This window comes from Muntiacus reevesi, chromosome 20 (genome assembly GCF_963930625.1).
Source record: "Muntiacus reevesi chromosome 20, mMunRee1.1, whole genome shotgun sequence".
Taxonomy (NCBI): Eukaryota; Metazoa; Chordata; class Mammalia; order Artiodactyla; family Cervidae; genus Muntiacus; species Muntiacus reevesi.
This window is the reverse complement of record NC_089268.1, coordinates 12878641-12905904: the sequence shown is the minus strand read 5'-3', so window position 1 is coordinate 12905904 and position 27264 is coordinate 12878641. Positions and strand designations below refer to the sequence as shown.

General features: G+C 52.9%; 1 protein-coding gene across 2 annotated transcripts; it reads right to left on the bottom strand.

The window, feature by feature from the left end:
- Positions 1 to 1211: 1211 nt before the first annotated feature.
- Positions 1212 to 27264, bottom strand: FGD2 (FYVE, RhoGEF and PH domain containing 2). 2 transcript variants are annotated; one of them, XM_065912471.1, is made up of 17 exons: positions 27246 to 27264; positions 26907 to 27124; positions 21263 to 21494; positions 18798 to 18878; positions 17975 to 18123; positions 16089 to 16245; positions 15751 to 15889; positions 15167 to 15225; positions 14772 to 14918; positions 13726 to 13818; positions 7954 to 8033; positions 7838 to 7868; positions 7129 to 7221; positions 6299 to 6430; positions 3382 to 3528; positions 2106 to 2252; positions 1212 to 1762 (listed from the first exon to the last, which is right to left on the bottom strand). In XM_065912471.1, exons 2-17 carry the CDS (start codon positions 26972 to 26974, stop codon positions 1547 to 1549), a joined length of 1971 nt encoding a protein of 656 aa, XP_065768543.1. In that variant the 5' UTR covers positions 26975 to 27124; positions 27246 to 27264; the 3' UTR covers positions 1212 to 1546. The 2 variants fall into 2 exon arrangements, with proteins under 2 accessions (XP_065768543.1, XP_065768544.1); XM_065912472.1 differs by lacking the exons at positions 6299 to 6430; positions 27246 to 27264 and having other exon boundaries at positions 26907 to 27151.

The window sequence follows — 27264 nt, the reverse complement described above, 5'->3', positions numbered from 1 at the left end:
ACACGCATCCCGGTCCCCCCTGCTCCTTTTCTCACTCCTTTTATTCTCTCACCAGAATGACTAACTGTCCTGGTTTGCCTGGAACTGAGAGGTTTCCTGAGACTTAAGGTTTTCAGTTTTAAAACTAGGCAAGTCTGGATGGTTTGTCACTTGTTACATCTAATATGTTCTACATTTTATTAATATGTACTTATTTTGTTGAATAAGAACATAAACTCCATGAAGGCAGAAATTTTGTCTCCTTCATTGCTGTACCCTGGTATAGGAATGCATTTGGCTCAAAAAGATGTTCAACAAATACTTGCTGAATGAAGGAATAAACTTACAGCCAGGCCAGGCTGGTCCCCAGAGAGATGGTGCCAAGTAGGTTTTCTTGGGCTTTAAAAAATACCCTAAAGAGACTTCCCTGGTAGTCCAGGAGTTAAGATTCCATGCTTCCACAACAGGGGCCGTGAGTTTGAGTCCTGGTTGGGGAACTAAGATCCCACATGCCATGTGACTCAACCAAGAAAAGTTAAAAATATCCTACAGAAGGGAAGGGGCCTGAGAATGTGGAGGGATGCCGGAGCAAACTGCTGGGCAAAGGTCTATGACTGGTCTGCTTTGCATGTCAGGGCCCAGGCTGGGGCCCCTGGATGCGGGCTGCTGGTCACTGCCACCCCATGGTGGTCTCTTATGAAAAAGCAGCCTAATCCACCCTCTAGAGGGCTGGAGATGCTCCCCTGACTTCCCCTCCAGCTCCTATTACTGTCTCCCCCCATTTTCTTCACTCTCTTCCCCCCTTCTCTGCTCAGCCAACTGCTCTGCTACCTGATGAATGGAGCTTTCACCTTAGTGCACTGTGTTAAAACCTGGCTCCTACATCCACCAGCTGGGGGGACCTTGAGCAATGACTAACCTTCTCTAAGATGCATCTGGAAAATGGGGATTATAAGTCCTGAGGGTAAAGTGAGATGATCCACATAAAGCAACGAGAACGGTACCTGCCTCAGTAGGTGTTTGATATTCATCAGCATTATTACTCTCATGCCTGGCACTCAGCAGTTCGCTAGCTTTCTCCTTTATCCAGGTAACCCCAGGCTGTACATCCATCAGACTCGTGGGGGACTTCCTAAAACATCCACATGCCTCCCCATCCCAGACCAGTCAAGTTAGAAATCTTTGGCGAAGGATACTGGCACTGGTATTTTTTGAATTTTTAACTTATTTTTATCTTTATTTTTCTGTCCGTTCATGCGTAGCCCGGGCTGAGAATCACCTTGGTGACCAACAAGTCATGGGTTACCTGGGACTTTCCTAGTTTTAGAACTGAAAGTCCCACATCCCAGGAACCCCCTCGGCCCTGGTTAAGCTGGGATATGCTTCTTCACCCCCTCCCCAGAGGAACGAACCCATGTTTTCGGAATCTCAAATTGGAACACACGGGCTGAAGACAGAAGACTGCAGATTGATTCTTTGAAAGCTCAGCTGGGGGTGGCGGGTCAGCCGCAGCCTCAGCCTGCAGGCAGGAGTGGGGCTCTGTAGAGGAGAGGGGCTGGCACGTGGCTCAGTCAGACAGGTCCTTGTCACCGGACTCCCCGGGGCTCCAGCCGCTGGCCGCCCGCTCCATAGCCTTCACCCAGCGGCCCTTCAGCTCCTCGCTTTCGGCTTTGAAGGTGTAGAGTTGGCCTGACTGCTGCAGTTGGAAGACCCGGGCGTCCGCCTGGGGCCCAGCGGTCACCTGGTAGCCCAGCAGGGGGATGGAGGTGTGGGCCCGCATGTCCTGGGGGTGGAGACGAGGGAGAAAGGGGAGCTGTGGCCGCTGCCTCAGACAGCTCTTTGGAGGGTTCCAGCCACACGCCCGCCTCTTGCCCCCTCAAACACCCACGCAGTGGGGTGGGCTGGCAGGAGGGGTCTCAAAGAAGACTGGTCATCCCCCTGAGCCAAAACCACCATGGTTTGGAGTCTGGGCCCAGCTCTGAAAGCTGCTGACCCTATGTTTCGAGGGAACCAGGGCCTCACGGAGCCTCAGTTTCCTCATCTGACTTATGGGGCCAGCAGGACTCACCCCCACCCCCCTGCCAACAGACACACATGCTGTGAGGAGGGGCAAGGAGTGGCATTACCTGAGGGGCAGCATAGATGTAGAGCACGAGGGGGTCATCCCGGGGGATGGCACACCAGCCCCGGGACCCACTCTTGCCCCACTTGTCCCCCAGGAGCTGCAGAAAGCTGCATATGAGGCTCTGCTCAGACCCCGCCACGGCTCCTTTCTGAAACCAGAGAGAGGGACCGTCAGGGAGCACGGCTCCCACTACCCGATGTCGGCCATCAGAAAGCACTCCTTCTAAACCTTAACGGTAACCCCACCAAAGGAGATGCTATTTGTCCCTGAGGCTCCGAGAGGCCCCATCAGCGACTTGTAGTCACACGGCTGACCAGTGGCAGAGCTGCAGTCAAACCCCAGCCAGCCTGAGCTTGGGGCAGGGGCTGGGAGGGCGTATCCCCTGCAAGTCACCCCCAGGAAGCAGAACAGGAGCCTGGCAAGGGGCAGAGAGCATTCTTCTTTTCCAGGAGCAAGCTATGTGGACCAGCAGTCAGGGAAGGTGTGGGCAAGGTCTGGGCCTAAAAGAATGGGGGAGGGTCAGAAAGCAGGCAGATGTAGTGGAAAGGATCACTTGAACCTGGGAGCTGAATTCAGGTGGAATAGGCTGGGGTCTTCTCCCACCTCTCAAGGACAATGGGATGTCAACCTGGCTTTAATGAGGTGGGGCGGTGCAGAGGGCGGTGGTGGTGACCAGTGGCTGAGCTGGGTACCACTGTATGTGTAGCATGAAGCTGGATACAGCTAGTGCCCCAGAGGTGGGAGCAGCCTGGGGAGCCCCAAAGGCAGCAGACACTACCCGTGGCACAGATCAGAGACCTGGTTCCTAAGTCACCATGTGACCTTGGGTGAGTCACTTCTCTGGGCCTGGGTCTCCCTGGGGTAGAACCAGCCGGTCGCTGAAGTCCCTTCCAACTAGAATGGGGTCTCCAGTCTGCCTCTTCCCTGCAGTGGGACCCTGAGCCTCAATCTCCCCATCTGTAAAATGGGATCAGCGGCACCAGCTCTCTTCACCTCCTGGGACTGCTGGGGCATGGGGACAAGAACAGAAGTGCTCCAGGGGGGCTGTGGGCACACTGGATGGGGAGGCAGGGAGCCTGGGTGACAGCCTGGAGCAGAAGTTGCTTTCATTTGGTGACAGGCCCGGCTCTGCTTTATTTGGCAGGGGTAGGGGATGTTAGCGGGCGGGGGGTGTCCCTGGGCAGAGAGAAGGAGGGGGCTAGTTCTTCAGCGCCGAGGGCAGCGCCAGCTCTGGGGAGGCCCTGCACGTTTGCTGAGTGGAGGCAGCCAACCCTCACCTCCAGGATGCCCCGTCTCTTGTCCTCCTTTTCCTCAGGGAGCACGTTTCCCGTGAGGAAGGTGTAGCAGTCCAAGCAGACTCGGTTGGGCCTGTTGGCATCGTACTTGAGCTCCGCCCGGTAGTCCGAGCACCTGGCACACACCACCTGGGGAGGACAGGCAGGAGGGGCTTAGACGCGGTTTGTGTCTTGGCTCGGGAGCTGGGGACGTGAGAGCCCCAGGGATCAGGGAAGAACAGGCTTCAGGAGAAAGATGGAGACAGAGCGGGGCCTCCCCTGTCCTCACAACCACCTGGCGGGGGAAGGTGGGGTGGTGCTCAGGCTCCAGGGCCCCCAGCTGGGGGGCTTGGGACATGGGCCCCTCTGAAGGAGCTCAGTCTCCCTCCGCATGGTCCCATTTGTGGGGGAAGCTCCTGATCCTGGGGGCTTGACCAGCACTCACCCCTTGCGTCTCATCACTTCTCAGAATACTCTCTCTCTTTCCCTTCTGCCATCCCACCTGACTTCCTGTGCCCCCAGCAAGGGACCAGCCTTGGGACTTTTACCCTCACTTTGCAATGAGGGGGCAGTGACTTGGCCAGGCCCACACCGCTCACGGGTAGCAGCCAGCCCTCCTCATGCGGAACATGCCTTTGCAGTCCTACGGTTGAGTGTTAAGTCATCCAGGTTTTGCAATCCACTCAATCTTAGAGTCAAGCATGTTCTGATACAAAAATGGTGGGCAGGCAGTTTTTGCCAGGAAGACCTGCCATGTGAAGTCTGTGGAGGGGGGCCCGTCCCCCAGCCCACCCACCACTGAGTCGCCCCCAAGAAGGCCGCAGCAGATCTGGGGTGACCATGTGAAAGAGGCATGGGAAAACCTGGGGAGAAACACAGGCATGGCAGGATGCAACTTCCAGGAAGACTGGGGTGTCACAGTGAGTCCAGGAAGTGGGACTGGAAATGGGGGCAAGAGAGCGAGCCTAGGAGGAAGGGTAACTCCTCAGGGAGCCCGCCTGGGCGCCCAGCACTGCACGTGGCCTGGGAGGGACCCGTAGGAGAGGGCCTGGGCTTGCCCCACCCTCACCAGGATTCCCGTCTGGCAGGCAGGGAGGCAGAAACTGGGCACCCAACCACCGAAAGGATGACTCACAGAGTACAAAGTTTGCACGGGCACGAGAAACCCCAGAACCGGGCCAAGGGTGTCTCACAAAGCTCTACACACAGGGCTTCAGCTGCCTTGGGAATATTTAACTTGATTTTTTTTTTTAATTGAGATTTAATTTTTTAAAACATTATTAGAAACTTTTTATTTTCTTCTGTCTCCTCTACCAACTTTTTATTTTCAAAAATTTCAAACCTGAAGACAAGTTGAAAGAATAATACAACGAATACCCCCACCACCAGATTCAGGGGCTGTGAACATGTAATGCCACGTTTGATGTCTCCCTCCCTCCCTCTCTCTCTCTCTCCCTTGCTCTATATTTTTTTCTGAACCATTGAGGTTACAATCATCGTGTGTCTTGTCACTCTTAAATATGTAGCTTGTAGCTCCTAAGAACAAGGACATTCTCCCTACCCACAACATCATGATCATACTCAGGAAATTTAATATCAACACAGTCTTATTAACAACATGTGCTTCATAAGCAAATATCCCTCAATGACCCCAACAATGATTCCTGTATCGGATTCTGTCTTTTCCCATCCAGGATTCGATCAAGGATCATCTATTTCATTCAGTTCTCAGAATACTTTATTTCTTCCTTATACCCGGAAGGCAGGTACACGGGTGTCGCTATGTCGTTCTTTGGGCCTCTCAGTATTTCTTAACTATTGTAAATAGCTTTTAAGAAACGACTTACAAAGTTACAAGTGAGAGCGGACTTGACTCATTTACTGATGTGACTCACCCAGAAGGGAAGTTCATCCCCCAGATCCTGTCTGTTTGGCTCTGGGATGGAACTCACATCTGAACACAGGTGTGTCCCAGTCCTGGAAATTTACTTTTGTCCTCATTGCAGCTTAACACATTCTGGGGACACCTCCCTGACTGGCCCTAACCTGCCCAGCTGTTCTCCTCCTGTTTCCCCCTCCCCCCAAGGTCATTAAAGGGCTCCCCGTGTTTGCGGAGTGAATGGAGAAGGTTGTAATGTCAACAGAGAACAGCTCAAGTGCAGCAGGTGCTTAAAAAGCAAAGCAAGATCTGCCTCTGATAACGGCCTGAGCTGATGAGAAGACGGAGGAGTGGCCTGGTTTCTTCCTCCATCAGCTGGCAGCTGCTCCTCTGAATGGTGCTGCCCCGACTGAGGAAGGGGAAGAGAAGGAGGACCAGGAGAGGGAAGGGGTGAACCTTCCTTTGCTGAGGTCTCACTACCGCCCAGGTGTTCTTGATTCCTATTCTACAGGTGAGGAAACTGAGGCCTGAACATGGCAGGCAGAGTTAGCTCCAGAATGAGTAGGTGCTGGAGCGAGTGCTGAGGATCCACCCAAGAAGAGGAGGGGACAGTTAGCTGAGGTCGGTCAAGAAGAGTGGATTGGGGGGGGGGGGGTGTAACAGGCCTGGGGCTGATGAGGAGGTGGGTTCAAGGCCTGTAAGGGACTGAAGAGTCTGACACTGGAGACTGTTCCCTAGTCTTGGGCCCTGGGGTCTTGGGAAACCGTGGTAAGGAAGCAGGTGAATGAATAGGGTCGGCTCTGGGGAATGTCTTGAATTGGTGGCTTTAACCTGCCTGAGCCTCAGGTCGCAACTGCAGAAAGGGGATTAGGGGTCAGAGGAGGCCTGCTTCACACATGGACACCGTGAGGTCCGAACGAGGTAATGCACACGTCTGGCCAGGTTAGCGCCCAGCGCTTCTGCACCGGCTGAAGCGGGCAGAGTGGGCAGGGACGGCAGGGCAGGGCCCGGGCTGGCAGATGGGGCCCGGGGGATACTCACGTAGCCACAGGCCCGGCAGTGGTGGCGGCGGCGTGTCAGGGCATTAAAGGGCTCCTGGCAGCGCATGCACATGGTCACCATCTTGTCCCGCACCCACTGGGGCGCCCGGAGGCCCAGCTCCACGGACTGCAGCTGTGGGGCAGCAGGGTGGGCACTTCAGGACCCCCTGCCCACTCCCCGTGGCCCTGGGCCCTCTGCCCACTGACTTGCGGCAGAGCGTCTGCCTGCAGGCTATGCCTCCCAGCGGCTCCCACATGAAGGGGAACAAACAGATAAAGACCACACTTGGGGGAAATCAGTCTCTCCACGTCCTGCGTTACAAGTGAGGAAACTGAGGCCAGAGAGGTCAAGGGACCCAGTAAAGACACCCATCAGGCCACTTTCAGAGCTCAGAGCTGAAATAGTCAGAGACACTCTCCATAACTGCCACCCCACCTGCCTCCCACTTTCTCTTGGTCTAGCGTTTTTCAGGCACTTTCAAAACCCCAACCTGCATGCGTGCGTGCGCACACACACACACACACATACCCCACCCTCCACAGCCAGAGTTATACTTATAGACCTGAAATCCTTCCTGGGAGCAGCTGCACAAAGAGGCTCCCATAGGACTTTCTTGCTAATGAGGGAGTCTTTGGCACTGAGTTTCTATGAGTAGGGCGATGCTGGGGTGTGGGGCTTCCCCTGATCCCTCCGAATCATTTGTGATGGGTGACATGTCCCCGCCCTCCAAGCTGCCTAGGTAGAGCCAAGAGAGGGAGTTAGTCCTATGTGAGGCTGGCAGCTCCAAGTGGGGTGGTGGGGGTGGTTAGAAATACAGAGTCTGCATTTACCTCCTGCTCCTGGGGGTCTCCCTCAGGGCTCTGGACTGCAGCCTTGAAGGTTTCATTCCGCTTCTCAATTTGGTCAATGGCAGCTTGGCAGGCCTGGTGCAGGGCCGGGGTGGGGGGTGCAGGGCAAAAGGAGGAGGAGGCAGAAGGGCCTTGCTCAAGTGAATCCATCCACACATTCAACAAGCACTGCTAAAAGCCTGTTGGGTGCTGGGCACAATATTCCAAGCATACAGTGTCTGATTAAAGGGAGGAGAAACTATTTGGTCACCTGATGCAAAGAGCCAACTCTGGAAAAGACTCTGATGCTGGGAAAGATTGAAGACAGAAGGAGAAGGGGATGATAGAGGATTAGATGGTTGGATGGCATCACTGACCCATTGGACATGAGTTTGAGTAAACTCCGGGAGATAGTGAGGGACAGGGAGGCCTGGTGTGCAGCAGTCCATGGGGTTGCAAAGAGTCGGACACGACTGAGCAGCTGAGCATACAACAGATGTGAAAACTGAGGCTCAGAGATGATAAACGACTTATCCCAGGCCATTCAGCGGCAAGATTTGAACCTGTTTGACACCTACAACTACTACAGAGCTGAGGAAGAGCAGGTGGGTGCGTGTGTGCTCCCACGCCCACACACACACACACACACACTCAGCACCCTCCCTCCCCCCCAGTCACAACCCTAGGGGCCCTGGAGCTTTTGTTCTGATACCTGCAACCAGGAGATCATTTCCTCCTGAGACCTGCTCAGAAAGAGAACACAGGTGTTGAGGGGAGCGGCCCCTCCCAGGTTTCCCGTCTCTCCCCGCCCCCGGGCCCCCTGCCTACCGGGCTCGAAGCTCCAGGGTTCGCTGCTTCCCGGACACCAGGAAGGAGTGGGGGAACTCTGCGTCAGTCAGCTCCCGCACCTGCTCGGAATCCGAGGGAGAGGCTCAGACTCCCGCCCGTGCCCCCAGGCACTGTAGTGGGGAGGGAGGAGAATCGCGCCCCAGGGACAATTCAACAGAGAGACAAGGATAGGGAGCTTGTTCAGTGGCTCCCCATTCCGTCCAGCCCAGCAAAGGTGCCCGGAGCTGGCCTCGATCTACAGAGGAGATGGGACCTGATGCTCCTGGAACTTCAGCAGATAAGCCTGTCCGGGGGAGGCAGGGGTGACAGCTCCCGACAAAGGGGTCACCAAGATGGAAACTGGCTCACACGCTGGGTTTGGGAACATGGCTTTTCCAAGAGCAGATGTAGGGCCTAGGATGAGACCCTCTGCCCCATATCGTGAACGAAGGACTTGATCAACCAGCTCGACAGATCCGACAGATCCCCACCTCCTGTCTTCTACCATGCTCATCCCAGAACTCCGCAGGTTCCGAGGCCACTGTGAAGGCTGGCGGTCACAGAGCACTTTGCTGAGCACCCACATGTGTTCTCATTTAATGGGCACAACCGCTGAACCCACTGATCAGTTCTAACACTTAACGGCCACCACGTGTCCCTGAGGGCACTGTCTGTCACCGGCCGCAGTCCTCGGGCACAGCCGAACCCGTGGTCATCTACCAGTTTCCAGGAAACACGGGGGACTGTGGGACTCACTGAACGATACCACTGGGGTGCAGTCAGCAAAATCCAGACTGAGAGCCACTCTGCCAGAGAAACGATCTGATTTCCAATTAGTAAATCAGAGAAAAGTAGGAGAGGGAAGTATGATAGATAAAAGGGCATGTAAGAAGCATATCACAAATGATTCACACAGATCAGCTATGAGAAGGCAATTATGAGAGAGCCAAGGAAAACCAAGGGATCTTACTGTTATTAAATAAGTATCATTAATTTGTTAGATGGAATCATGGTACTGTTGGCATCTTTTAGGGCAAAACAAAAAAAAAAAGAAAAGAGTTCTTGGGCCTTCACTGGTGGTACAGTCTGAGTTTCCACTGCAGGGGGCAAGGGTTTGATCCTTGGCTGGGGAACTAATATCCCACATGCAGCATGGAATGGCCAAAAAATAAAATAAAATAACTTTTTAAAAAAAGAGTTGCTGTCTTTTACAGAGATATACTGAAGTATTTATAGGTGAAATGATTATGTGTCTGAGATTTGCTCTTAAATAATCCATTGGAAAAGAGGACCAGAAGGGGGGTTGCTGAAGAAACCAGTCTTGAGTTGACAATCATCATAATCAGGTGATGAGTATAGGAGGTACCATTTTCTCCCCTTAAAAGTGTCCATCATAAACAGTGAAAGAAAATCTTCACAGCAATCTTGAGAGGCAGACATTATCAGCCTCATTTGGGAGATCAAGAGACCCGCTTGAGGTCACACAGCATCTAAAGAGCAGATTGGAGATTCAAACTCAGGGGTTTGGTCCTCACGGCTAAGGTAGAAACACGTCTCTTTCTACCCTACCCCAGAGTCCAGTAAGCACAGATGTCTCCCAGGCCGTGTGAAGATGGGGTCATGAAAGGAAGTGAAGACGCAGACCTGGAGCCCAAGGGCCTAGCATGGAGGAGCGTGAACCCCTCTGACACTTGGCCCCTCTGCCAGCTCCCCGCCGCGAGGTGAGCAAGCCTTGGCACCCTTTCAGGCGGCCCACCACACCCGCAAGAGCATGACTTGCTCACGTGAGGCCTGGTCTACTCGTTGGGCCCACAGAACCGGTCCGTTCCCTCAAAAGGGGCTGGATGTGATCTGCTCTTGATACCCTTGACAATGCGGAGGCTCAAAGGGTCTATATCATGAATCTGGCAAGACTCCATGCCTGACTCGGGGAGAGAGAGGGGAGAGGGACAAGAAGGGAGAAATCTAAGGTTTGGAGGCTAGAGCTAGGAAGGAACATGATGCTTTTCATAGAAAAGGGGAACTAGGGAGATCTCTGACCTGAGGGACCACCTCTGCAGGGTTGTAGGATGCAGGTTTCTGGAGGACAGTTCCCTGAGCTGGGCTATGCCCAGGCTCAACCACCAGACTTGGCTGTCAGGTCCCTGCCAGCCCATGCAGCGCCTTTGTGCTAATTAGAAAAAGACACCCCTTGCTCAAAACACTTTACTGACATCTGTTGGCAAACTGGTGAAATAGTCAAGAGCCTGGTTTGTTGAACCAGAGACTTGACTGCCATCTGCCGGACAATGAGAACCGTCCATATACAACTTGTGCTGTCTGCTGTGGCCGCAGAGTGCTCACCTCCGCTGGGGGGTGCTTGTGCAGTGCACAACCTGCACAGCTGTCCATGGAGACGCAGTTATCTTGGGTCTATGAGTACCCAAGGGCCCATACCCCTTCCTTCTTCCCAGGCTGGCCCTGTGCAGAATGGCACAAAGATAGGACCCAGGCAGACTGGAAAGAGAAGGGGACGACAGAGGATGAGATGGTTGGATGGCATCACCGACTCGATGGACATGAGTCTGAGTAAACTCCAGGAGTTGGTGATGGACAGGGAGGCCTGGTGTGCTGGGGTCCATGGGGTCGCAAAGAGTTGGACACACGACTGAGCAACTGAACTGAGCTGAGACCCTGGGGGGTGGGAATCAGCTACTGAGATCTAGGGCTCCCTGACACTCAGGAAGGAGGGGGCCAGGGGGGTATGGGCCAGTGGCAGCCATCATGGTGGTCAAAGACCAGACCTGCCTCCAAACCTCAGACTCAGAAAATGATTCCTGTACAAACGCGGCTGGGTGGATAGCTCTGCACCCGCCAGCCCCGTGCCACCCAGGAGGGGGCGCTGTGTGACCGCCGGAGCCCCAGACACGCCCTGCAGTGATTGTGTTCGCCCAGACTAGCAGACGCCAGGAACCCCGTGCACACATCCTGAGCTCAGACACTCCAGGGAACATATTTATGGATTTCCTCTTTATGACTCTGTTTTGGTCTCTGTATTTCTTGGCTTTATTGTCAACCTTTGCCTCTTTTTCTACACCTGGGTCTCTGCCAGTCCTAAGACAGGGCTGCCAGTCTCCAATTTCTCTGTCTGTAACTCTCCATAACCTGCCTTTCTCAGGCTCACCCACCGCAGCTCCCAGATGTTCAAGCTCATGCCCGCTCTGGCCTCTGGGACATTCTGGCCACTGCAGTAAGAGAAGCTGGATAAGGCAGAGTCGGGGGCTGCGTTCCCAAAAGACCTCAGTCCGCTGAGGCATGAGGGATGGGCTGGGAACCCCCAGAAGCTATCCATGTCCTGCCATCACCCTCAGGCTACACCCCACCCCAAATGCCAGGCAAGCCGAGTCAGGAGCAGGGGCAAGGCCCTCCTTCAGGGGCTCTCAGAGCTCAGGAGGTCTCCAGGGGCAGAAGTGTCCTGCCTTCAGCTCCCTCCTGGGGAAAATCCTGGGAGATGTCGTGTGGGGGTAAGGAGGGGGAAGGGGAGATGGAAAGGTACTGAGATGGGCCAGATCTGACTTCTGTTTCTTCCAGCCCCGGCCACCGGGACTTAGGAGGCATCAGAGAAGGGGTGGCCTAGAGGGTTTTCTTCCCATTTTCTCTACTATGCCTGCAATTCCACCCTATGCTTTATCCCTCTGGGTTGAAGCCTTAATAGGAGACAGTATAGTATGCTGGTTAGATACAGAGGTTCGGACTCTGTTATATCAAGCCCAGGCTTGATCATGCAAATGAGGATTTGCTGTGTGACCCCCAAACAAGTTACTTAACCTTTCTGAAAGTGAAAGTCGCTCAGTCGTGTCCAACTCTTGCGACCCTATGGACTATACAGTCCATGGGATTCTTCAGGCCAGAATACTGGAGTGGGTAAGCCTTTACCACTGAGCCAGCTCTTTACCAGCTGAGCCACAAAGAAGCCCAAGAATACTAGAGTGGGTAGCCTATCCCTTCTCCAGCAGAACTTCCTGACCCAGGAATCGAACCAGGGTCTCCTGCATTGCAGGCAGATTGTTTACCAACTGAGCTATCAGGGAAACCCTAACCTTTCTGCGCCTTGTGTTGTTGTTTCTTTAAATCAAGTTTTTAGGTTCACAGCCAAACTGAGAGGAAGGTACAGAGATTTCCCATATACCCCCTGTGCCCATACACACACAACCTCCTCCATTAATAACACTTCCCCACCAGAATGGCACATTTGTTAGAATCAATGAACCTATCATTATTACCCAAGGTTCATAGTTTATATCAGGCTTCACTCTTGGTGTTGTGCATTCTGTGGGTTTGGATAAATGTATAATAACTGATATCTACCATTAATTACATAGACAGAGAAGTCCACGGGGTCGCAAAGAGCCGGACACGACTTAGCAACTAAACAACAACAACCATTATAGCACCTACAAAGTAGTTTCACTGCCTTTAAAATCCTCTGTGTTCATCCCTCCCTTCCCCTAACCCCTAATAACCACTGATCCTCTCACTGTCTCCACCCAGAGACAGAATGCCTTTTCCAGGATGTCATACCGTTGGAATCATACAGTAGATGTACACCGTATGTATACATGTAGCCTTTTTAGATTGGCTTCTTTCACTTAGTAACATGAATTTAAGTTTCCTCCATGTCTTTTCATGGCTTTATAGCTCACTCCTTCTTATCACTGAATAATATTTCACTGTCTGGATGTATCACTTTCCTTATTTTTGAAAATGGGATTAACTACAGATACCCTCAGACTGCACACAGTTATTTACTGCAGTCTCATTCGCAGACACTGACAGCTGAGAACAATCTAAACATCCATCAGTAGTGGACTGGTTGAACAAATTATGGTACATCCACACACACTAGGACACTATGCGTCTATGTAAAAGGATGAGGAAGCTCCAAACGAACTGACTTCTAACCATCTCCAGAATAAGTAGCTAGTTTAAAAAGTCCAGCACAGAATAGTGTATGTGAAAGACAGTCTCACTGTTTACGTGAAACACAAGTAAGGATGCCATAATGAATAGACTACCTCTGGAAGGCCTCATAAGGAGCAAAGGCTGCCTCCAGGAAAGGGAACTTGGGGATGGAGTGCAATACACATTGAATATATTTTTTATATAGTTTGATTTTGGAATGTGTATTATTTACATTTTTTAGGTAATAAAATTATTTTTTTAAGATTTTTTAAAAACTAAAGAAATGCAGGGGATAATAACAGCCCCTACATCCCAGGGCTGTTATGAGGGTCAAATGGGATGATGCAGGGCCTAACCCACGGGGACCACTCAGTCAGCAGGCACGATTACGGGCTGCTATCCCTGCTCATTTGTGGACATCTCTCAATGTGGACACATCCAAGTTGGCCACTGAGCTGTGGAGACCCTTCCTATTCAAAGCTGCAGTACTGGCATCTGCCAGGAGCTGCTCAGAAATGCAGAATCTCTGACCCCACACCAGACCTACTGAATCAGAACTCATTATTTTAACAAGACTCCCAGGGGATTCACGCAGTCATAAAGGTTTCAAAGCCCTGGTGTAGATGGTAGGGAAAGCAAAGTGAAGTTGGGCGCTGGGAAGGACTCTGGACAGGAAGGCTGGGAGCCCAGGTGGGAAAGATCTAAGCCCCATCTTTTCTGCCTTCACATTGCCCCAGACCTGCTGCACCTGGGTTCCTGGACTGAGTCGCCGGTCGGCGGCTCCTGCTGCTCCCCACCCTCGGTCCGACCCTGGGGGTGAAGCCCTCTCACCTTCATGCCGGCCACATCGATGCGGGTCCTGACCTGGAAGTGGGCGCCCACCTGGATGACCCTGGGCACGCAGTACAGCAGCATGTTGTTGAACTGCGGGAGACACGAGCGGGCGTGTGTGCACAGTGGCAAGGACAGCCGGGCGGGCTTCGCCGCACGTGGGCTGAGCCCCCGGACCTCCCTCCCCTCTCGCCATGCGCTGGGCCGGCTCACAGGACAACACGAGTGTGATGAAGGAGGGGCGCTCTAGCCCCACTCCACCTGGGGTGCTCACCGAGGGGCTGCCCGACCTGTGGACTTCAGCGGACCACGGCGGACTTTGGAGACCTACGGGGCCTTTCTCACGGGAGTCAATGGTGGCAGAGGCTTATGAGAGATTGTAGCTCCCTCCCCCAAACTTCCAGGTGGGACCAGTTTCCAGATCTCCAGGAGACCCCTTGGCTTCCTCACTGCAAACCGGGGCAGTTCTTCCTAGCAGCTAACCTAATGCCCTCCTGATGTGCACGCTCTCAGGCTTCCCTGGTGGCACAGTGGTAAAGAATCTGCCTGCCAACACAGGAGACGCGAGTTCAATCACTGGGTCAGGAAGATCCCCTGGAGAAGGACATGGCAACCCACTCCAGTATTCTTGCCTGGAAGATCCCATGGACAGAGGAGCCTGGTGGGTAAACAGTCCACGAGGTCACGAAACAGCTGGACACGACTTAACAACTCAACAGCAACGACAGCCTGCCCGCTCTAGAGCACAGGTTGATACCAGAGGTTTTGGAGCCAAACAGACTGGGTTCAGCTTCTGGCTCTGTGGCTTCCTAGGACATGCCTGGGAACCCCCTCAGCTGGAAATCCCTGAGGCTTGGAGGCAGCCTGTGATTTGTCCCAAGTCACCAGGGCGCCAAAGCCATAAAGACAGGGAAGCAGGCTTGTCGCTGCTCCCCTGCAGTGCTGGCCAGGAAAGTGCCAGGCAGGCAGGGCCTGGGGCAGACGGCCCATGCCTATGGACGCCCCTCCCCAGTGTGGAGTGAGCCAGCCCCCCAGCATCCCCCTACCAAGAAAAGGTAGCGCTCCATGGGGCCGCTGCGGCGGAAGGAGATCTTGAGGACGGGGCCCTCACGGAGCAGGGTGTTGGAGGGGTCGACTATGTCGTCCTCCAGGCCCAGGCGCTGGTACACTTCCCACAGCTCCTGCAGCCGCTCCTGGGGGCGGGAGGGCCACCCTCAGTCAAGGTCAAGCAAGACCCTGCCTGCTCCTGGAAGGCTGGCCTCGCGTGGGCGGAGATGGGCAGTGGGGAGGAGGGCGGCAGGGGGCTGGGTGTCATGGGCAGGGTCAGAGGAGAGGCAGACACAGAGATCTGGGTGGACTGGCAGGGGCTGAGAGCTGCAGGAGGAGGTGATAGGGCCCCGGGGATGCCCACAGCTCCTTCTCAGAGGACTGGGGCGCTCACCATTTCAGTGATGGCTGTGTTGGAGTGCTGAGCAGCGGAGAAGATCATGTCAAGGGCTTCTGAAAAGGGGGCAGGGTTGGAGTTACCCCCTGAAAGTATGGGGCTGGTGGCTGAGGCAGGAGGCCCCTGAGGCTCAACTCAGTGGCCTCACAGCCTGCCCTGAGCACCCCAGGGGCAGCCCTTCCCCTGTAGCCTGGCGCATCCAGTGTCTGGATGATGGGGGCCGATTCCCACCCAGGATGAAGAGAATAGAGGCCTCTGAAAGGCAGGGCCGAGGTGGCTGGTCTCTGTGATTTTCACTGCCTGCCGTATCCAGGAGTGAGGGCACGGTTTCAAATCCTAGCTCTGCTTCTTTTTGGCTGTGTGACTTTGAGCAAGTCACTTAACCTCTCTGAGCCTTAGTGTCTGTAGGAAAAAAAATGACTAATGCTATAGACAATGTCTATGAAGTACAACAGTCAACGCTGATGGTTGACAGTCATCAAAACCATCTTTAGCAGGTGCTCCATAAATTAGGGGAGTGGCTCCAGCCTTCCCAGAGCCCCCCTGCCCCCCCCACCCCGATTCACTGGGGGTGTCCTCACTCTGGGCATCAGCCAGGTCTGGGGCCTGGCCTGGCAGCTTCTGGACATACTCCTTGAGCAACAGCTCGTAGCGTGGGATTCTCTGCACAGGTTCCAGCATGTGGTGCTGCAGGGTCAGGCTAGCTGAGGCCTCGCTGCTCTTGGGAAGAGAAGGGGGGAGAAGAGGGGATGTCAAAGGGGGAAGGGGCGGGTCAGGCTGCCCCTGAGGATCAGGGGAGCGGGCAGGGCTGTGGAAGCCGCTGAGCTGGCAAAGTGCCCCAAATCGCTTGGGGAACTGGAGCCACTGCAGGCTGGGAGCGGCCGTGCAGGGCTCTGCCCCACGCCCACCCCAGCCTCACCTGGATGCGGGTGATAACCTCCTGGAAGGCTGGGGATTTGTCTGTCCAGGTGGCCAGCAGCTCGATGGCTCGCTCGAAGTTCTTGACATACTCACTGTACATCTTCAGGAAGGGTGCCAGCTTCTGGATCACATCACCGATGCGGGGGGTGGTGGTCCTGCCGGAGGGGCACCAGGTACTGCCCTTGGCCTGGGGACCTCTTCTCTTGACTCCACACAGGGTCAGGAGAGGTGAGGCTCCCTTCAACCCCCCCGCAACGCAGCCTTTCTGCGGCACTCCTGGGCGCAGGTATGGGTGGGGTGGGCACACCTGGGCACAGGTGTGGTTCACTCTTCCTTAGACTGTGGGCCCCCAGAGGGCAGATGCTGACCTCTCCTATGGACGGAATTCCCCTAAAGGCCCAGCACAGGCTCAGGCCCACAACAGGTGTTCAATAACCACCTGATGCTTGTTCTCATAACAATAACAAGGGCCACATGCCTAGCACTGCCCGTGACATGCTGCATGCCTCATCTCATTTAATTCTTACGACCCTGCATGGGGCAGGAAGGACAGACAGTCAGTGGCCCATCTTAGAGAGGAGGAAATCCAGGCTAAGAGAGGTAAGAAAAGATCATTCAACCCTGGAATTGTTACAGTAGAGCATCAGTGATCTGGATCTGGCCTGCCTGAGTCTGATTTCCAACCGCACCACTTACTCTAGCTATATGTTCTTGGGCCAATCACCTAGCCTCAACTATACCTCAGCTTTCCCATCTGAAAAAACTGGGCATGATGGTAGGCAACCTTACAGGGTTATCTTTTTGGGATAAAATTATTGAAAAAAATCTTGATCAATCATAAAGTAAAAAGAATATAATAATGAACCCTTATAGATCCATCAGGTTCCCTGGTGACTCAGATGGTAAAGAATCTGCCTGCAGTTTGAGAGATCTGGGTTCGATCCCTGGGTCAGGAAGATCCCCTAGAGAAGAGGATGGCTGCCCACTCCAGTATTCTTGCCTGGAGAAGTCCAAGGACAGAAGAGTCTGGTGGATGACAGTCCATGGGGTTGCAAAGAGTCAGACACGACTGAGCATCTAATGCTAACTATAGATACATCACAGGATTTAACAATTACTAAGATTCTGAAGCTGAAACTCCAATACTTTGGCCACCTGATGCGAAGGACTGACTCATTTGAAAAGACCCTGATGCTGGGAAAGATTGAAGGTGGGAGGAGAAGGGGACGACAGAGGATGAGATGGTTGCATGGCATCACTGACGCAATGGACATGAGTTTGAGTAAACTCCAGAAGTAGGTGATGGACAGGGAGGCCTGGCGTGCTGCAGTCCATGGGGTCGCAAAGCATTGGAACGACTGAACGACTGAGCTGAACTGAACTGATTCTTTTTTGCCAAGAAATTTTAAAGGACATGCCAGACATCATGGCATTTCTTTGGCAAGATACTAATTTCACCACTAAATACTTTCGTGGGTATATCTGAAAGCATAGAGGGTTTTTATGCCTAACCACAAGGCCATTAGCACACAGTGAGCTAAAGTGAAGACTAAGCAAGTTAATAGGTGTGAAACCCAATGCAAGGCAAGTAGGAAATCTCCAGTTAGTGCTGGTGGCTTCCACTGCCTCCTAAGTCACTCAGCCTAGTGAGGACCTGATCCATCCCCTTCTCCAGAACACACACGCACACACACACACACACACACATGCACACGACTCATTCAAGCCCTTCACTGTGCAGACAGAGCAAGCCCAGAGGAGCAGAGTCATGGCCACATAGCAAGGGCAGAGACCTAACAGGCCAAACCCAGTGTCCTGGAAGCTGCACCCCGACTTGGCCAGGGCTGTAGTCAGGGGGCCCCAGGGGCTCCTGCTGGACCTTACCAGTCATCCAGCCGCCGCTGCAGCTCTGGGAGGAAGAACTGCGAGTGGAACTGGTAGATGGAGGAGATGTTGGAGAAGATGAGCCTGACCACATCCTCAGGGAAGGCCTTGCTGCCGCGGGCCTCCTTCAGCAACTCCTGGAAGAAGACCTGTAGCCGCCACTGGGTCACTGAGCCTGTGGTAGAAAAGGAGCCCCCCACCCCTGACACCAGCTCGGGGGTGACGAGCATAGTCCTGGGGACTTCGGGGTCCCTCCCCACCCAGCTTTCAGAACACTTCCGCCTCCTTAACCTCCCATCATCCTCAAAAAACCCTGGGAAGAGAGACAAGGATTATTCTGGCCACTTAACAGATGGGCAAACCAAATGACTTGGCCAGAAGCTGGTAGCTGATGAATGCCAGGAATGGGCCCATCTTGTGTCTGTCAAGGCCTTGCACTTCACCAGGCTCAAGATCCCACTTCAGTGATTTAACCTTCTTGCCTTAGAGCTCCTGAAGACAGTGTGAAGGGCTAAGAATGGTGAGGATGCTGGGAGCTGGGGTGATAGATGAGGATGCTGTGTGGGGCCTGGAAGGACCTGCTGGCATCTCCGCTCCTGTGAGACCAGCCTAGGTACCAAGGGTGGAATCAGGAGCAGTGCTAATGAGCTGTATCCTGGTTTCTGCCCAAACTTCAGTCATCAGTTAAAGGACTAAGGCTTCCTAGAATCAGACCTGAGGTCCTAACTCTCAGCTCTTATGAGGTGGGCCAGAAGGGAGAGCAGGGGTAGGGTGCGGACACCCAGGTGCCAAGGAGTGGGAGGGGGGTGTCCCGGCCACTGGCCTGGTCCAGCAGGTGGAGGCGTGCCACGTAGGCCTGCTCAGTCTCCAGCAGCTCCCGGACAATCTTCTTCTCCTCAGGCTCCTGCAGGGAAGTTGGGGGGAGAAGGAGAAGGAGAGTTTTGATCTCCTCTGATGGGAGCAGTATCCAAAGATACCCCAGTGAGCATAGCTCCCAAGACTCATCCCATGCTGCAGGTGCATCTGGGTTGGTGCTGGGATTGAGAGAATGGGACAGAGTGAGGCTGTGCCTAAGCTTTAAGAGGCCTGGAAGCTTCCACCTGTGCTCTCTTGGCAGCCATGAACTACCATATCTAGAGGCCTAGCTGCCCTGAGGGAGAGGCCACAGGGAGAGGAGAGGCCCTGGAACCTCATGGACAGGAAGCCAGGGGCCCAGCCATGTCAACATCCCAGATGAGCAAGCTTTCCAGCTGTCCCTGCCCAGGCACTAGGCTTGGGAGATGAACTATCATGGGCATTCCTGCTTCAGCCAAGATCTGACTTCAGCCATGTGGGAGCCCTTGTTATGGACTAAATTGTGTCCCCAAGTTAATATGTTGAAGCCCTAACCTCCCATGTGACTATATTTAGTAATTAAGTTAACTGATGCAGAGGGTGGGGCCCTAACCCATCAGGACTGGTGCCCCTATAAGAAGAGGGAGGGACACCAGGAACGCATGTGTAGGAGAAAAGGTCATGTGAGGACACAGTGAGATGGCCATCTACAAGCCAGGAAGGGAGCCTTGCCAGAAATCAACCCTGCCAGCACCTTGACCTTGGATGTCCAGTCTTCAGAGCTGTGGGAAAATGTATTTCTGTTGTTTAAGTCACCTGTGCATGCTAAGTTGCTTCAGTCGTGTCCAACTCTTTGTGACCCCATGGACTGTAGCCCACCAGGCTCCTCTGTCCATGGGATTCTCCAGGCAAGAATATTGGAGAAGGGTTGCCATTTCCTTCTCCAGGGGATCTTCCTGACCTTAGGGATCGAACCCACATCTCTTACGTCTCCTGCATTGGCAGGTGGGTTCTTTACCACCAGCACCGCCTGGGAAGCTCTTTAAGTCACCTATGTGCTATGCTTACTTGCTAAGTCGTGTACGACTCTGTGACCGCATGGACTATAGCCTGCCAGGCTCCTCTGTCCATGGGAATTCTCCAGGCAAGAATACTAGAGTGGGTTGCCATGCCCTACTCTGGGGATCTTCCCAACCCAGGGATTGAACCCAGGTCTCCCTCATTGCAGGTGCATTCTTTACCGTTTCAGCCACCAAGAATACTGGAGTGGGTAGCCTATCCCTTCTTCAGGGGATCTTCTCAACCCAGGAATCAAACCAGGGTCTCTTGCATTACAGGTGGATTCTTTACCAACTGAGCTACCAGGGAAGCCCTGAAGTCACCTAGGCTGTTCTATTTTGTTACGGCAGCCCGAGCTAAGTGAAACCAATCCCAAGTGAGACCAATAGAAGAACTATCCAGTAACATTCCAATCAACCCACAAAACTGTCAGAAACAGCAAGCTGTTTGGCCACTACATTTTGGGGTAGTTTGTTACATAGCAAATTATAACCAGTATACATAGTATGTACCCCTGTGATCACATCTCCACTTTCTCAATGAGGAAACAAGTATAGCAGGGTTGCAGAGACTTGCCCAAGGTCACACAGCGAGCCGAAGGGCTGGGACGTGAACCCTGGTGGTCTGGCTCCAGGGTGCAGAGCGTGCTGCAGCTGAACACTTCAACCCCATAGACAAGAAAACTGAAGCCCAGAAAAGGGAGGTGAGCTACCCAGAACCAGCCTCAGGGTGGGAATCAGTGCTGACCTCTATTTTTAGTTGGCAGTGTTGCCTCCTTCAGTGGGTAACCCGAGGCCACACCTGAGAGGGGACCAGGTCCCGAGTTGAGTGGTCTTGGACAAGTTCCTTTAGCTGTCTGAATTTCAATCTCCATGCCTTAAAGACTCCTACAGGACTTCCCAGGCGGTTAAGAATCCGCCTGCCAATGCAGGGCACATAGGTTCAATCCCTGATCCGGGAAGATTCCACATGCCTGGAGCAACTAAGCCTGTGCACCACAACTACTGAAGCCCATGTGCCTGGAGCCTGAGCTCCACAACAGAGTGCTAATTTCTCCACAACTAGAGAAAGCCTGTGCATGGCAACAAGAGCCCAGCACAGCCAAAAGTAAACAAATGCATCATAAAAATAAATATATAAATAATTAAAAATTTAAAAAAACTCCCTCAGTGAGGGGTATGAGAAATAATGTCAACAGCAGGTTGCCCAGTAGGCACTTAATCAAAGGCCATTAAGGGTGGGGGTGCGGTGTGAATCTAGCTTTCAGCTGATCTCTGGACACAGAAGACCCCACCCACCCAGGGGAAGACTTGGCTCCGGTTGGGAGAGAATGCGTGGGGAGGAGATCAGAGGATGGCCCCCCAGCACCCCACTTCTTCCCCAACCCCCCAGCACCTGTGTCCCTGAGCCGGGGCAGGTCCCGGGCTGGTAAGACTTCCTCCAGGCCCCACTGGACAGCTTGTTCTTTAGGGAGCTCAGATACCTCCTGCTGACCGTCCTGGACCCGGACTCCAGGGCCTCCTCCACGGTGGGCCTCTCCCAGGGCCCTGTGGGTGTAGGAGGCCTGCACGCAGGCTGCTGCTGCCCGGCCTCCAGGCCGTGGACTCTGGGCACTGCTCCTGTCGTCCTGAGGAGAAGAGAACAGTCAAGAGTAGGGAGAAGAGCTGCACCTCTCTGGTGGGGATTTGGGGGCAATTAAAGCAAATGCGAAGAGCCAACTCATTGGAAAAGACCCTGATGCTGGGGAAGATTGAGGGCAGGAGGAGAAAGGGGTGACAGACGGTGAGATGGTTGGATATCATCACCAACTCAATGGACAGGAGTTGGACCAAACTCTGGGTGATAGTGAAGGACAGGAAAGCTTGTCGTGCTGCACTCTATGGAGTCGCAGAGTCGGAAATGACTTAGTGGCTGAAAAACAACAATGCAAATCAGAGATGTTCACTGGCCTCTGAGTGTCTGGCACACAGAAGGAATTGACAGAGATGTCTACTTCTCTCCTGAACACATTTCTTGGAGGGAACTCCAGTCTTCAAAATGAGTCAGTGAAGACTGTGTCTTGTTTTCCGGGGAACTACACACTTCCCTGTTAAAATGCAGTGAGGAACCCTTCTTTCTGCACATAGAGGATTTTTTTTAACCTTTTATTTTGTATTGGCGTATAGCCGATGAACAATGTTGTGATAATTTCAGGTAGACAGCAAAGGGACTCAGCCATACATAGACATGTATCCATTCACCGCAAAACTCCCCTCCCATCCAGGCTGCCACATAACATTGAGCAGAGTTCCTTGTGCTATGCAGTAGGTCTTTGTTGGTTATCTATTTTAAATATAGCGGTGTGTACATTTCCATCCCAAACTTCCTAACTCTCTCTCCGCCCCCCTTCCCCCCGGCAACGATAAATTCATTCTCTGTGAATCTGTTTCTGTTTTGTAGATAAGTTCATTTGTATCATTTCTTTTCAGATTTTGCATATAAGGGGTGTCATACAACATATCTCCTTCTCTGTCTGACTTACTTCACTTAGTTGCACATAGAAGATTTTATGTACCCTCCCAGATCACCCTGAGGCTCACCCCAGGTTTTAGTCTCTCTATAGCAGGAAATCCCCTAAAACCCTAGTAACTGATCTATTGAGGGAAGAGTAGGAGCCATGGAACACTCTAAAGGGAGGGTAGAGCTGATAAAGCTGGGACTTTTCAGTGGGATCCTAAAAGACGATGCTATGAAGGTGCTGCACTCAATATGCCAGCAAATTTGGAAAACTCAGCAGTGGCCACAGGACTGGAAAAGGTCAGTTTTCATTCCAATCCCTAAGAAAGGCAATGCCAAAGAATGCTCAAACTACTGCACAATTGCACTCATCTCACACGCTAGCAAAGTAATGCTCAAAATTCTCCAAGTCAGGCTTTAACAATATGTGAACCATGAACTTCCAGATGTTCAAGCTGGTTTTAGAAAAGGCAGAAGAACCAGAGATCAAATTGCCAACATCCACTGGATCATAGAAAAAGCAAGAGAGTTCCAGAAAAACATCTATTTCTGCTTTATTGACTATGCCAAAGCCTTTGACTGTGTGGATCACAATAAACTGTGGAAAATTGTGAAAGAGATGGGAATACCAGACCACCTGACCTGCCTCTTGAGAAATCTGTATGCAGGTCAGGAAGCAACAGTTAGAACTGGACATGAAACAACAGACTGCTTCCAAAGAGGAAAAAGATTATGTCAAGGCCGTATATTGTCACCATGCTTATTTAACTTATGTGCAGAGTACATCATGAGAAAAGCTGGCCTGGATGAAGCACAAACTGGAATCAAGATTGCTGGGAGAAATATCAATAACATCAGATATGCAGATGACACAATCCTTATAGCAGAAAGTGAAGAAGAACTAAAGAGTCTCTTGATGAAAGTGAAAGAGGAGAGTAAAAAGGTTGTCTTAAAGCTTAACATTCAGAAAACAAAGTTCATGGCATCCGGTCCCATCACTTCACGGAAAATAGATTGAGAAACAGTGGAAACAATGGCAGACTTTATTTTTGTGGGCTCCAAAATCACTGCAGATGGTGATTGCAGCCATGAAATAAAAATACGCTTACTCCTTAGAAGAAAAGTTATGACCAATCTAGACAGCATATTAAAAAGCAGAGACATAAAAAAAAAAAAGCAGAGACATTAGTTTGCCAACAAAGGTCCATCTAGTCAGGGCTATGGTTTTTCCAGTAGTCATGTAGGGATATGAGTTGGACTATAAAGAAAGCTGATCGCCAAAGAATTGATGCTTTTGAACTGTGGTGTTGGAGAAGACTCTTGTGAGTCCCTTGAACTTCAAGGACAACAATCAGTCCATCCTAAAGGAAATCAGTCCTGAATGTTCATTGGAAAGACTGATGTTGAAGCTGAAACTCCAATACTTTGACCACCTGATGTGAAGAACTGACTCATCTGAGGACTCTGATGCTGGGAAAGATTGAAGGCAAGAGGAGAAGGGGGCAACAGAGGATCAGATGGTTGGATGGCATCACCGACTTAATGGACATGAGTTTGAGTAAACTCCAGAAGCTGGTGATGGACAGGGAGGCCTGGTGTGCTGCAGTCCATGGGGTCGCAAAGAGTTGGACACGACTGAGCAACTGAACTTATCTTTCAATGGGAACTATGCCCTCCACACCTGTCAGTTTAGTTCAGTTCAGTCACTCAGTCATGTCCGACTCTTTGTGACCCCATGGACTATAGCACCCAGGCCTCCCTGTCCATCACCAACTCCCAGAGCTTGCTCAAACTCGTGTCTATCGAGTCGGTGATAAAAAGCCAGTCAAGGGTCAGTTTCCTTCTCCCTCCAGGCACAAGCTTTAATAGTGTAGCTTTCTGATCCTACCTATTGGATCTGCAGACCAGTTAAATTCTCCAGATAACAGAGGCCAGCAGCAACGGATATATCCAATGACATACATTGTGCCCCATTCCCTTTGGTGTGGAATGGCTTGTGGTGACAGTACAGGGTGGGTGGGCACCCTTATAAGAAAGGCAGACAGGGAAACGGAGGACTAGACAGGTACAAACTCTTCCAAGCTCTGCGACAAAGCTTTTCATTACCCGCATTCTGCAACTAGAGAAAGAGAGGATCTTGCAGCAGGAGTGGGCAGAGGTGGGATTCAGACCAGGCTGGCTGGCTACTGAGCCTGAGCCCTAAACTGCCCTTCCCCAAGTGAGTCAGGGAGAAATAGGTGCAGAGAGTCATGTGACTTGCCCCACATCACACACTGGCTGGTGGCAGAGAGAAGATTGTGACCCAGTCACTGTGGGTTCCTCACTGGCTCTTGCACCCCAACAGCCAGTTCCTCAGCCCCTGGGCCTGCAGCTTAAAGAGTTAGCTGAATCTCAGGCTTTCTGTTCTATGTTTGGTTTCAGCTTCTGCATTTCTCCCCCAGCGCCCCAGACCACTTTCTGTTTCCTCTTCACTCCCTCAGTTTCAGATCAGTTAGGGCACTGAAAGACCTCACAAGAAAGCCCAGGCCAAGGCAGCTGGCCTCAGCCCCTCTCGTGAGAGTGAGGGGTGACTCTCACCCTGCTGACAAGACCTCCTCTGATCCCACTGTGGTCAAGGGCTGCCTCCTCCTGCAAGGGGTGCTTCGGAGGCAGAGCACAGGTGCTGAGGGTCTCCACTGGGCATGCCTAGTGTGTGAGTGGGGTTGGTGCGATCTCTGCACACCCCAGGGGATGGTGGTCCTGGCAGGTGGCACCTAGAGCTGTCCTTGGTGCTGAGCAGAACGTGCTGGCTGAGGCCTCTGGGAGAGGCGGGGTCAGGTCACCTGCTGCGGAAGCTGAAGGGCCATTCTAGGTCCGCATGATGCTGCCTCCACCACGAAACCCACACAGGAGGCTTTGTCTACTCTGAGTGCCCTCGGCAGAGTGTCTAGGCCCCTCTCAGGATATCTGTTGGTCATGACCTGGCATCATGGTCATTCCATGAGCTTAGCACCAAAGACAGATAGATCATTCTCTAGGCTCCTGCGTCTGCTACAGGTCCCGTGCGATGCTCTGCTGTGCCACCCACTCCCCTCAGGACGGAGGCACTCTTCCCCTAGCTGTTAGGGGCACGGTGGCTGAGAGGTTGCTGACTGGGTCCCTCCCTGGGAACTGCCCTCTCTGCAAGAGAGCGGCCTCATATAAGGTCAAGTCCACATCCAATGACTAGTCCATGTGGGGGTACAAAGACCTAGCCCTGTGCCTTGACTGCAACAGCCAGAGGGGCCTCCAACTCCAGAACTCCCTGGAACAGGCTACGTCCTCGGGCAAGTGCATGGCAGTTCAACTTTTACCTGTGCCCAGGGCTGCCTCCCTTGACCCCAAATCCTCCCCAGTAAACCTCCTGAAGCAAATCTCTTATCCCAGAGTCTATTTCCAGAGAACCCCACCTACAACAGTCACAACCTCTAACACAATCCCGGGCTTAAGAAATGCCTGCAGAGTGGATTAATGTCACACACAGACACACGCTGGAGAAGGCAGTGGCACCCTACTCCAGTCCTCTTGCCTGGAAAATTCCATGGACGGAGGAGCCTGGTGGGGTGCAGTCCATGGGGTTGCTAAGAGTCGGACACGATTGAGCGACTTCACTTTCACTTTTCACTTTTATGCACTGGAGAAGGAAATGGCAACCCACTCCAGTGTTCTTGCCTGGAGAATCCCAGGGACGGGGGAGCCTGGTGGGCTGCTGTCTATGGGGTCGCACAGAGTCGGACACGACTGAAGCGACTTAGCAGTAGCAGCATCAGGCACACGCAATGACTTCCAGCCTGTTCCTTTCAGAAGGAAACCCCTGCTTTGCCCCTTGCCCATTAACTTAAAACACTTAAACCGCCCCCCCCCCACCTCTCTGTGCCTCCCCTTTCTCATCTATAATAAAGGAACAGAGATGGAACCTACCCCCAATAGGCTGATAGATGATTAAATGAAATAAGTAGCAAACACACTCAGAACACTGTGCCATAGATAGGCTGACCACACAATCTGCTTTGCCTGCGATGGTCTCAACCTCTCCTATGGTCGCCTCCCTCCTACCAAAAAGATGTAATGGCATCCTCTTTCAGTTTCAGTTGTGTCCTGGTTTGAATGACAAATGGTATGGTTATCCTCCTCCTCATAGGGAGTAAGCTCTTGATAAGTATTAGCTACTATTTCTGCTGGAGGGATAATAGGTGGAGTTCTGCAGCCCAAACAGGGCATCCGGTCCACCCACACTCACACATCTAATCACACACATCTGGACTCTCTCCAACACACCAACACACACACTCATCCCTGCCCAGACCTGGTGCCCCAGACACTCTTCCAGACCCTGAGAAGCCTGTGATGTGGGCACTGTCCAGACAGGAGGTGGGGTCCAGGACAAGGACACTGCTCACTGTCAGGGTTCAAGGCGGCCCCAAGCCTGCTCCTCAGCCAGGAGACGGGGAGGACCTGGGTTTCCCCAGGGCCCAAGGGATGCCAGACAGCCCTGATGACCCTCCCCACCTCTACTAGCCCATACCTGCTCTTCTCAAACACAGTCACCAGACTGGATACAGATGCCAGAGTTTCCTCACTCGCCCCCTCCATCCTGCAGACCTCCAGGGCAGCCCTCAGCTCCCCCTGAAGCAGGGCGGGAGGTCGCCAGCCAGCACACTCAGTCACCCCCACCTGGGGTCACAGGGGGGCTCCAGCATCCTTGGAGTCCCGTCTCTCCCGAGGGCTCAGCAGACCTGCTCCCTGCTTCAGAGAGAAGAAAGAGGAAGTGGTCCCAGAGCCACAGCCCTGAAGGGGAAAGGCCAGGGCTCCCGCAGAGGGAGGAGCCTGCTTGGGCCCCTTCCTTCCCACCACGGATGCTGACCTTTGACTCCTGTAGACCC